The sequence below is a fragment of the Mesocricetus auratus genome, unplaced genomic scaffold (assembly GCF_017639785.1).
Source record: "Mesocricetus auratus isolate SY011 unplaced genomic scaffold, BCM_Maur_2.0 Super-Scaffold_100282, whole genome shotgun sequence".
Taxonomy (NCBI): domain Eukaryota; kingdom Metazoa; phylum Chordata; class Mammalia; order Rodentia; family Cricetidae; genus Mesocricetus; species Mesocricetus auratus.
In genome coordinates this window covers 375500-388713 of record NW_024429260.1, presented here as the reverse complement: position 1 = coordinate 388713, position 13214 = coordinate 375500, and the positions used below count along the sequence as shown (strand labels likewise).

At 35.7% G+C, this 13214-nt stretch overlaps 1 protein-coding gene across 1 annotated transcript; it reads right to left on the bottom strand.

Annotated features, from left to right (window-relative positions):
• Nucleotides 1-9567: 9567 nt before the first annotated feature.
• LOC101823260 (olfactory receptor 7G2-like) lies at nucleotides 9568-10510 on the bottom strand. The gene is given in 2 exon segments (XM_005088098.2): nucleotides 9568-10047; nucleotides 10049-10510. Coding segments are annotated over 2 exon segments (939 nt in total). The 5' UTR covers nucleotides 10508-10510.
• Nucleotides 10511-13214: the final 2704 nt, after the last annotated feature.

The window sequence follows — 13214 nt, the reverse complement described above, 5'->3', positions numbered from 1 at the left end:
ATCTGGGTCTGCATTCCAGTGTTTGGAGATTGCCTGGGAACTACATGGAGCTTCCTGTTCTGTCAGAAGCCAAGCACCCCAGACTCCAGGTCTTCTCTTCCACCAACGAAACCAGGAAACTAGCAGATCCAGGGAAAGAAGGCTCTGTGATCCAGTCATGACTCCAAGGGACTGGGGACAGTCGCAGAACTTCCCATCATGGCAGGAGAAATCCAGTTCCAAGACTTCTCTTCCAGCAAAGGGATCAGTGGCAGGTTGAAAGACTAAGCACCCCATATTCTTGGTCTTCTTCTCCACCCATGGGACCAGAAAAAGGACAAGGAAGAGAAGAACCACCAGATTAGTGGACTTGCTAGCACCCACCAAAAGGGAACACTGTTCCCCTAATGAACAGAACAGTAAGGGGAAAGAGACACTCAGCAACAGAAAACCAAATTTGAAACCACCAGATACTAGATACTCCACACCAGCAAGACTCCAACATGCCAATGCAAATGAAGCAGAAAAGAATGACCATAAAAACAACTACATGAAAATGATAGAGGCACTAAAAGAGGATAGAGGAAAGTCCGTCAAAGAAATGGAAGAACCCAGCCCTACAGAAAATTATGGAAGGAAAACTCCAACCCAAGGAAGCTAAGTACAACCAGAAAAACACAGGCATTAGGAAATCCCTCTCTACCAACAGCCTAAAGAACAAAGGGGTGAAATTCACACATAATTCCATCAACAGGAAACATTGCAAATCGAAGAAGGATGAGAAATCAATGGTCATTAATATCCCTCAATATTAATGGCCTTAACTCACCCATAAAAAGACACAGACTAGCAGAATGGATTCGAAGACAGAACCCTTACTTCTGCTGCATACAAGAAACACACCTCACCATCAAAGACAGACATTACCTGAGAGTTAAAGGTTGGGAATAATTTTTCAATCAAATGGACCCAAGAAACAAGCAGGGGTAGCAATCCTAATATCTAACAAACTGGACTTTAAAATAATATCAATCAAAAGAGATGAAGGAGGTCATTACATACACATCACAGGTGAAACCCACCAAGATGAAGTGTCTATCCTGAACATCTATGCCCCAAATACAAAGGCTTCCACATTCGTTAAAGAAACATTATTAGAACTTAAATCTCATCTAAAGCCCCACACAGTTATAGTGGGAGATTTCAACACACAACTCTCACCACTAGACAGGAATACCAGACAGAAACTCAACAAAGAATCAAAGGCTCTAATAGAAGTAATGACCCAACTGGGATTAACAGATATCAATAGAACATTTCATGCACATAAAAAAGAATATACCTTCTTCTCACCACCACATGGAAACTTCTCAAAAATCGACCACATACTTGGCAACATATCAAACCTCAGCAGCTACAAAAAAAAATTGGAATAACTCCATGCATCTTATCAGACCACCATGCTTTAAAATTAAAATTCAAGAACAACACAAATTACAGAAAACCCACAAACTCATGGAAATTGAATAATGCTCAACTGCACCATCCCTGGGTCAAAGAGGAAATAAAAAAATTAAAGACTTCCTCGAATTCAATGAGAATGAAGACACAACATACCCAAACCTATGGGACACTTTGAAAGCAGTGCTACGGGGGAAGTTCATAGCTCTAAATGCCCGCATGAAGAAAATGGAGAAAAGTTATACTAGAGAATTAACAGCACAGCTGAAAGCTCTAGAACCCAAAGAAGCAAACTCCCCCCAGGAGGAGTAGACGAGAGGAAATAATCAAATTGAGGGCTGAAATCAATAAAGTAGAAACCAGGAAAACAATACAAAGAATCAATGCAATGAAGAGTTGGTTCTTTGAGAAAATCAACAAGATAGACAAACCTTTGTCCAAAATTACCAAACAGCAGAGAGTAACATGCAAATCAACAAAATCAGAAATGAAAAGGGGGACATAACAACAGACTCTGAGGAAATCCAGAGAATCATTAGGTCATACTTTGAAAATCTGTACTCCACAAAATTCGAAAATTTAAAGGAAATGGATGACTTCCTGGAGAGCTATCACTTGCCAAAACTAAATCAAGAACAGATAAGCAATTGGAATAGACCTTTAACACCTATGGAAATAGAAGCTGTCATCAAAACTCTTCCAAACAAAAAAAGTCCAGGTCCAGATGGCCTCAGTGCAGAATTCTTCCAGAAATTCAAAGAACAGCTTATATCAATTCTTCTCAAAGTGATCCACACAATAGAAGCAGAAGGGTCTTTGCCAAACTCTTTCTATGAGGCTTCAATAACCTTGATCCCCAAGCCACACAAAGAGACAACTAAGAAAGAGAACTTCAGACCAATATCCCTCATGAACATTGATGCAAAAATACTCAATAAAATACTGGCAAATCGGATCCCAGAACACATCAAAACAATCATTCACCACGATCAAGTAGGTTTCATCCCAGGAATGCAGGGATGGTTCAACATACGAAAATCCATCAACGTAATCCACCATATAAACAAGCTAAAAAACAAAAATCACATGATCATCTCACTGAATGCTGAAAAAGCCTTTGACAAAATCCAACACCCCTTCATGATAAAGGTCTTGGAGAGATCTGGGATAACAGGGACATACTTAAACATAATAAAAGCTATATAGAGTAAACCAAAAGCCAACATCAAACTAAATGGACAGAAACTCAACGCAATTCCTCTAAAATCAGGAACAAAACAAGGCTGTCCACTCTCTCCACACCTTTTCAACATGGTACTTGAAGTTCTAGCTATTGCCATACGACAACAAAGGGGGATCAAGGGGATACAAATTGGGAAGGAAGAGGGCAAACTTTCACTGTTTGCAGACAATATGATAGTTTACATCAATGACCCAAAGAACTCTACCAGGGAACACTTACAGCTGATTAAAACCTTCAGCAAAGTGACAGGCTACAAGATCAACTCAAGAAAATCAGTAGCCCTACTATATACAGATGATAAAAGGGCTGAAAAAGAAATCAGAGAAACATCACCCTTTACAATTGCCACAAACAACATAAAATACCTTGGGGTAACGCTAACTAAACAAGTGAAAAACTTGTATCATAACAACTTTGAATCTTTAAAGAAAGAAATTAAAGAAGCCCTCAGAAAATGGAAAGATCTCCCATGCTCTTGGATAGGTAGGATCAATGTAGTAAAAATGGCAATCCTGCCAAAAGCAATCTACAGATTCAATGCAATCCCCATTAAAATCCCAGCACAATTCTTCACAGATCTTGAAAGAACAATTATCAATTTTGTATGGAAAAACAAAAGACCCAGGATAGCAAAAACAACCATGTTCAACAAGGCAACGTCCGGAGGCATCACCATCCCTGACCTCAAGCTCTATTATAGAGCTATAGTCCTGAAAACAGCTTGGTATTGGCACAAAAATAGACAGGTAGAACAATGGAATCGAATTGAAAACCAGGGCATTAACCCACACATTTACAAACATCTGATCTTTGACAAAGAAGCTAAAAATATACAATGGAATAAAGAAAGCATCTTCAACAAATGGTGCTGGCATAACTGGAGACTGGCATGTAGAAGAATGCGTATCGATCCATGTTTATCGCCATGCACAAAACTTAAGTCCAAATGGATCAAAGACCTCAACATAAATCCAGCCACACTGAACCTCTTAGAAGAGACAGTGGGTGGTACCCTTGAACGAATTGGTACAGGAGACAGCTTCCTGAACATAACACCAGTAGCACAGACAGTGAGATCAACAATTAATAAATGGGACCTACTGAAACTGAGAAGCTTCTGTAAGGCAAAGGACACAGTCAGCAAGACAAAAAGGCAGCCCACAGAATGGGAAAAATATTCACTAATCCGACATCTGACAGAGGGTTGATCTCCAAACTTTACAAAGAACTCAAGAAGCAAGTCTCCAAAACATCAAATGACCCAATTAAAAAGTGGGCTGCAGAACTAAATAGAGAGTTTTCAATAGAGGAGTATAAAATGGCTGAGAGGCACTTGGGAATGTGCTCAACATCCTTAGCCATCCGGGAAATGCAAATCAAAACAACTCTGAGATACCATCTCACTCCTGTCAGAATGGCTAAAATCAAAAACACCAATGACAATTTATGCTGGAGAGGATGTTGTGAAAGGGGAACACTCCTCCATTGCTGATGGGAGTGTCAACTTGTACAGACTCTTTGCATGTCAGTGTAGAGATTCCTCACAAAAATGGGAATAAACCTACCACACGACCCAGCAACTCCACTCTTAGGCATATATCCATAAGATGCCCCTTCATACAACAAGAATGTCTGTTCCACTATGTTCATAGCAGCATTATTTGTAATAGCCAGAACTTGGAAACAATCTAGATGCCCTTCAACCGAAGAGTGGATAGAGAAAATATGGTACATTTAGACACTGGAGTACTATTCAGCAGAAAAAAACAAAGGAATCCTGAAATTTGCAGACAAATGGATGACACTAGAAGAAACCATCCTGAGCAAGGTAACCCAGGCACAAAAAGACAAACATGGCATGTCCTCTCTCATATATGGACTTTATACATAGATCTGGGGAGTGCCACCCTACAATCCCATGGCCAGAGAATATGAATCAGAACCTTCATTCAGTGGCTGATGGAAGAAAAGGGAGACTCCCATGACTAAGTACTGAGCTGAACTCAAGAAATCCAGTGGCAGAGAGCCCCATCTGATGATCAAAGACATTAAGACTGGGCTGGTTTAACCCCCAGAAACAGCTGACCTGATAAGGGTTAGCTCTTAAATCCCAGACTGATGCCTGGGAATCCAGCATGGTACTGATAAAGACCCCTGAATATGGGTGTCAGTGAGGAGGACTAGGTAATCTATTGAGCCTTGGGCAGTAGATCAGTATTCATCCCGGGTATACAAATGGACTTTGGGCAGCCATCCAACAATGAGAGATGCACTCTTACCCTGGAATCTTGGGGGAGGTTCTAGGCCCTTCCCTGGATATAATGACAGACTATGGTCACGCCCATGGAGGGCCTCACCCTCCCTGGGGAAATGAGATTATATTGAGGTGGTTTGTGGGAGAGTACAGAAGAGGGGAAGGAAACGGAGAGGTACCTGGAATTGACATGTGAAGCAACCTTGTTTCTAATTTAAATTTAAATTTAAAAATAATATATCTGTAAAATAAAAAAACATGAGGAAGAAGAGGAGGACAATAGGCCAGATAAGACATGGAAGCAGAAAGCGATCTAGAAGAAGTAAATGACACATGGGGGAGTGAGAAGGCACAGAATAGGGAAAAATGGTCAATGATTATAGGTTATTTATTTATTTGTTTTGTTCTGTTTTACGAGACAGGGTTACTTTGTATTGTTTTGGAGGCTGTTGGTCCAGCCTGGCCTCGAACTCACAGACATCCACCTGCCTCTGCCTCCCGAGTGCTGGGATTAGACACCTGCGCCACCACTGCCTGGCAATAGGTTATTTATTAACATACAATCAAGAATGCTATAATTATTGATGTTCAGCTTGAGAGTAAGTAACATACTTACAATCAATGTTTTCATTTTGATCCTAATTCCTTTATTAGTTAGATATTATTTGTAAGAGAAAAATATTTATTTTAACTTAGTTACATTCAACTGATAAATGATGAGAATTGAAGTGGTGGTTTGTTACATATTATTCAAATGTCCACAAAATTGGTATTATAACAGGATATTCATGGAATTGAAAATGATGTAATTTCAATGATGTCACAGTCATGCTAGTGCTGTTCTTAATGGGATGAAGGGGTTTTATATTTTAGAATATATAAATTCCATATTACAGAAAATATGAAGTATTTTTGTAAATAAAATATAAATTGATTTTTAAAATTTTTCTAACAAAGTACAGTGAAAGAAAAATGAATTGCTCTTTGGAAGCTTACTATGTAAGTGAGAAGTATCTTCATTAAGCATATATTTTTTAGTATATATTTGAGTGTAAATATAAGCCATTTGTGCCTATAAGTAACTCATAGTCCATATTCTAGTTAGTAACCACAGTAGAAACTCATTATATAAGCAAGTTGTTTTAGTTATAATTTTGGGCTGCCTTCTGTGGTTGAGTAGTATGTGTGTTTGCAAGTGTGTTTGCATGTGTATGTATGTGTGTGTGTGTGTATGTGTATCTGTGTGTGTATGTGTTGCATATACCTAGGAAAAGCCACTCACAAAACATATTGTGTGTACATAATATGCATTTTCATCATTTAATAACAGTTTTCTTCCATATCCTATGAATTGTCAATGTCCATTACTTTTTTGTGCAGGTATTATTATTTTATGCTAATTTACATTTTATGCTAACATTATTATTGTCACTAATATTAAATTAAAATCTGCAGTTTTCATAATTTTGAGTATGCTATGTGTTTGGCTATGTAGCATATGTTATGCTATCACACACCTCATAATTAAGACAAAATTCTACAAACACTTTAGATCCAAGGAAGTAGGATTTTACAGATATATCTACAAGGTGTGAATGATTATCACTAACAGTGGTAAACTAAAGCATGCTTAAAAGGAACACATTTGTGCATCTTCAGATTTCAATAATATACTCATAAAACAAGACCTACAGAAGAAATTTCCAAAGCATTTGATGAATGGAATAAACTTGATGAATTTTGACTATTAAAAAATATTTATTTCTAATAATAGTTAAATTCTTGAATTGTATAAATATACAAAATTCTAAAATATTACTTAAATATAATATGAGGCTAATTGTACAAAATATCTATATGTGTTTACACCAAATGAGAAAATTTTATATGCTTAATGAAGAAAAATATTTGTATATTGTAATAACAGATGTAAATTAATTAACTCTCCTTAAAATTATTCAATATCAAATTAAATAAATGTTTATTTGATGATATGAATATAGGAATACAGTTTACATAACTATTCACATCAGGAAGTATATATAGGTTGAAAATAAGTATACCTTAAATAAACTACATATATTTCTTGTAAATGTGAAAGAAAAATTACACTCAACAGTGTTTAACCAGCAAAAAAGACAATACTAAAATTTTAATCAATATCAGCATGCTTGTGTACTTTTTAAATTGCCTATGAATGTACATAAATACATGTATATATGTATATACATATAGGCATGCAACATACATACACAATATATGTATATGTGTATATATATATATGTGTGTACGTCTGTATGTGTGTGTGTATTTGTGTGTATATGTCTGTATGTGTGTGTGTGTATGTCTGTATGTGTATGTATGTATGTATGTATGTATGTATGTATATAATGCTGATAAACCTAATGGAACAATTGTATATTAATCAAGAAATTGAGACTGTCATTGATTGTGATAAACAATTATGTTTGAAATTTATTTTTCATACAATTTTTTATTTAAGCTATTTGGTTTTCATTTTACATACCAACTCCAGTAATTCCTCCCTCCTCTTCTCCTGCCATAAACCTACCCTACTTCCTGAGGCTCATCTACTCCACAGAGGGGAAAGGCCATCCTTGGGGCATCAAATTGACAGCATACCAATTTGAGGCAGGCCCAAGCCCCTCGCCCCAATTATGAAGGCAGAGCAAGGTATTCCAATTTAGGGAAAGAATTGCCAAAAGCTAGTTTGTGTACTTGGTCTAGGTCTTGATCTCAATGAAAGAAACCCCCAACAGTTAAAGTCAATGAGGAGACATTATTGTCCCCACATTTGGGGAACCTGGTTTCGTCCCAGGCAGTTTTCCTAGATGTCTCCTCACAGTTCATGAGTGCCCAATATCTCAGGCCAGCTGTCTCTGTAGTTTTCAATACCATGTTTTGACCCTACTTGTTCATATGATCCCTTCTCTCTGTCTTCAAGTGAACTCCAGGAGCTCAGCCCAGTGCTTAGCTGTGGGTCAGGGCATCTGCTTCCATCAGTTACTATGTATAGGTTCTGTGATGACAATTGTGGTAATTATTAATCTTATCAAATGGGAAGGTACATTTTGACACCATCTCTCCTATTTCTAGGAGTCTTAGTTGGGGTCATCTTTGTGGATTCCTCAGAATTTCTTTAGCACCAGGTTTCTCCCTAACACCATAATGTCTTCCTGTACTGTTGGGGGAAGTCCTGTGCATTTGTCAATGAAGCACTGCTAGGTCAATATGGAATCAAGATAGGTGAGACTAGGAGTCCAGAAGGACTCTGGGAAGGAGAAACACAGAGAGTCAAGATGTAATGCCATGGGGTAGGAAGCCTGGAACTATTCTCTGTTAAGAGAAATACTTAGATTAACAATTTATGGGGTAATTACTTAAGTCAGAGTTAGCCAGTAAAAAACAAGCCAGGCCAATAGGTTCATAATTAATATAGACTCCTGTGTGTTTATTTGGGACTGATGTGGCTCTAGAACCAGGCTGGCAGGTAGGCTTCTCTCAAGGAAAAAGCTTCTCTTTACACTGTACTGAGATGTCTCCTTCATTGCTCTCCCAATCCATCCCTTCCCAAACTTGTTATTCTTGAACCCTCATGGTTCCATCCTACATACCCTCCCTTCTACCCCATCGCAGTTTACTCAGGAGAACCTAACTATTTTCCCTCCTTTGGGCCCTCCATATGTGTCCCTCTTAGTGTCTTCCTTTTACCTAGATTCTCTGTGGTTTTGGATGGTGTTTTCTCAGAAGATTGGGACCCAATCTACCTTAAGACACAGCAATACCACTTTGGGTATATACTCAAAGCATGCATAATCATTCCACAAAACATCTGCTTAACTATGTCCATGTTATATTTTTTGTAATGGCCAGATCCTAGATGACCCTCAACTAACTAGTCGATTTAAAAAAAATGTGGTAGATTCAAAAAATATAAATAGTAAAAAACAAAGACAGCTTGAAATTTTCAGGCAAATGGATGGAACTAGCAAAGACCATTCTGAGTGAGATAACCCAGACCCAGAACAAGAAACACAGTATGAGTATGTGTTCACTCATAAGTGGATATTATGTGTAAAGCAAATAATAGCAAGGCTACAATCAATGACCCAGTGAAATTTAAGTTATAATGAGGAAGAGATTTCACAAAAAAATTATACAGATTATAAAATCAAACAGGTTCTGTCAGTATGACAGATACCTGGAGAAAATCATAGACTCAAAAATAAACTAATAATTGCAATATTTAAATTTCATTATCTATAACTGAATTAAATCATTCTTTCTTTATCTTTTTATTTCTGATTCTTATATTGTGAAAAATTAATAGAATATTAACTCACCAAGATAATCTATAATATGTTAATCCTGTGAAACTATACTTGCTCAAATATTTAAAATATAACAGATTTTCTAATAGTCCAGGTCAGGTGGATAATGATGTGGATGTATTGATTTAGGTACAACAATCAGTTTGTTTCTTTTAATGGACACGGGGAAAATTTGTTCTTTGAGTGAAAGAAATATTTTCAGTTTCTGTCCCACAATTATGTTTGAATCTCATATCTGAATAATCTCCAGCCATCTCTTGACCCTAAAAATGATCCTATCACAAAAGGGAAGCCATCCTTGTGGTGAGTTTCCTCAAGGCTTCCTTAATGTCCCTGTTTCTCAGGCTATAGATAAAGGGGTTTAGCATCTGAGTGACTGTGGAATACATTACTGAAGCCACTGCTATCTTTCTGGGAGATTCTGTAATTGCAGAGCTAATGTAAACACCCAACCCTGTCCCATAAAACAAAGAAACAACTGAGAGGTGAGAACCACAAGTGGAAAATGCCTTATGCCGTCCTTGTCCAGATGGAATTTTCAAAACAGAGGAAAAAATTTCAGTGTAAGACAGAAAAATTCCAAAAAATGGAATACCACCAAATAAGATAGCTGCAATATAAATCAAAATCTCATTGATAAATGTGTCATAGCAGGCAAGCTTTATGATCTGAGCAAGTTCACAGAAGAAGTGAGGGATTTCCACATCTGTGCAGAAAGTCAGCTGTAAGACCATGAGACTGAGCAGTAGAGCATTCACTAACACTAATGATCAGCGAAAGTAGAATTAGTAGAGAACAGAAGTGTGAATTCATAATAACTGTATATCTCAGAGGGTGGCAAATAGCCACATAGCGATCATAGGCCATTGCTGAAAGCAAACAATTTTCTAATCCAGCAAAAATCAAAACAAAGCAAGCCTGAGTGACGCAGCCTGTGTACGATATCCTCTGATCCCGTGTTTGGATATTCAATAGCATCTTTGGAACAGTGCTTGAGCTTATACAGATGTCAGCCAAGGATAGGTTGGAGAACAAGAAGTACATGGGTGTGTGGAGGCGGGAATCTGAACTGATGGTCAGGATAATGAGTAGATTCCCAAGGAATGTGACCAGGTACATAAACAGGAATAGTCCATAAACTATGGATTGCAATTCTGGATCATCTGAAAGGCCCAAGAGCAGGAATTCTATTGTATATGTTCGATTTTTGAATTCCATGTTGTTTAAGAGACTTATGGGGTAAAAGAGACATAAAGAAATAATTTATGTTCCCAAAAGTATTTCATTACAGAAAATTTTCAGCTTTAGAAGTAACTCTCAGTCTTCCTAATCCTCTCATTTTCCCATAATATCATCTATTTCTTCTTCTGTTCTTTGGCTACATTAAAATTATTGGATTTGTTCCCTTTTCCCTCATGGAAGCACTAGATATTAATAATGTAGAACATTATCTCTGACTAAAAATTCTCCAAATTCTGAGTCCAGATAACAGAATCAAACAAAATGATTTGACATATATATATATATATATGTACATATACATATGTGTGTGTGTGTGTGAGAGAGAGAGAGATCAACTGATATTTCAAAATAAGGCACACATTATTTTAATTTTTGTCTCCATTACTTCTTAATGTAACAAAATATATAATTACTATATAAGATATTTGCATGCTAAAATATATCACTGTGATTTCTTATCAATCTTTAAGTATTACAGGGATTTTCAAAAGCACAGCTTTATTTATAAAACACAAATATTACACTTTTGAGATTTATTAATGACATTACAATGATCTACTGCCTTTTCAGTGTCCATAATAGGAAAAATACTGTTTGGAAAATGAAATAAAGCTAGAAGCTTGATTTTATAATCTCAAATTCAAAGGAAGATTCATGGACTAAAATTCTACCTTAGAACTTTGTGTGTATAAAAGACCAAAAGCTGAACATTTCAATGCAGATGAACAATATTATCATTTCTCACATATATAATGAAATAGCTCATAATTAAATTAATCTAACCTAAAGTTAGCAACAAGAATGATGAAATCTGTGGCTGATGAAATGGTTGAGCAGGTAAAGGTGTATAGCCTGAAATGCAAAGTTTGAACACTGGGATGTACATGGTATAAAGAGAGAATCAACTCCCAAGAGATAAACCCTAAACTTGACATGTACCATGCCAAGTATAAGTATACATTCATACACAGACATGCATACATGCACACAGTCACAAACATTAATATCTAATGTATTTTTAAAAATAGAATAACCAAAGGTAGACTAGAGAAAAATAATTTGTTAAATGAAGTTTACAGACTATTTTAATATCTTTTAAAACAAGCTAAATAAATATAAATATGTGTTAAACATGACTTATATCATGATTAAAATATTTATGGTAATCTATCATTAATCAATAAGTTAACATATTGCTATACAATATTACATAATGCTAAAACAATTCATATATATTTCATATCTTTAATAATATGAAAAATATATATGTTCCATTCTCAACCAGTATCTTTAAATGGAAATTGACATTCCTTATTCTACACAGTCTTTATTATATTATATTCAATGAGCCAAAACAAACAGACACACAAACAGATACACACACATGTATGTAATTTTATATAAGACTACATGTAACAAATATTTATATCCCATAAAGGTTAATTTGTATGGTTAATGTGTTTTTAATGTGGTAATCTATTTTGTATATTATAGATAATCATAAAGTTATATACAAAGTAAATAAGATTACTATCTCAGTATCAGCCAGTGAACTCATCATTGTCCAAATAAACTACAACAGCAAAAAGGTCTATTCTGCAAATAGATGCTATAGCATAGTAAGCCCAATATTATGAAAGCTGGATATACACTATTGTAACTTTTCATTTGTTCAATACACCATAAAAATTATCAAGCTTCATAGAATAGTCCTGGAAACAACAAAGACTAGACTACTGTTCAGAATGGTTTTAAAACAAGTGTATGACATTAGCAGAATAAAAATTTCTCAAATAAAGGGATCCAGCAGAGCATAAACAGTAAATTGTTCAGATTACCTAGGCACTATCACTAAGAAATGACATACAGTTCTTTATGGACTTACAAACACAATAAGAGAAATTGTTCTTTCTGTGAACACCAAACTTCAGTATGGCATTTTTCCTTCCTTGCAGAAAAAAATTATTCCTGCAACTAATGTTGATGCAGTGGATGCTTAAAAGGAAAGATATTTGAATGATGAGCATAGGTTGATTATGTGTGGTGCTGGTGTCCCACAGGACTTTGCTGTATGATAGTCCTAATTATATAGAGCCCATTTGGCTCTCAGTTGGCTAGAAGACAACATAGATCTTTATAGAAATAACACCTGTGAGGAGAAAATTTTCTTTGCTGATTAGCACACAAAAGGGGAACAAATGGAAGTCTCATTTTTCCATTCTGTGATACATTATTTTACCATATTTCTGTAAAGTATCTTATTGTCCCTCAGCAAATCATGGTCCTATCAATAAAGGACAACTTTATAACTGTCCCAGACAGCAACAACAAAAGTTGTGATACCATTTTTAAGATTGTAAGTTTGAAGAGAGGAAGAGGAAGATGAGTAATTATAATATGAAAATGTGAATATAATAATTAAAATATATCTTTAGATGTATATCTTAATAAAATAAGCAAAAGAGAAAACATTGAATACACAAATTAGAAGGTATAATATAGTCTAAGAATACACATAAATTATGGCCAATTAATTTGGTCCATTTTGTTACATTTAACAACTTTTTTTGTTGAACCAATGAATTTTATTGGGGTTACAGTAGAATAAATGAGTGATTTCTCAGAGGAACAGAAATGACTCAAAGACATCTATATAACTATAGGATACCTAATCATGTGTGAT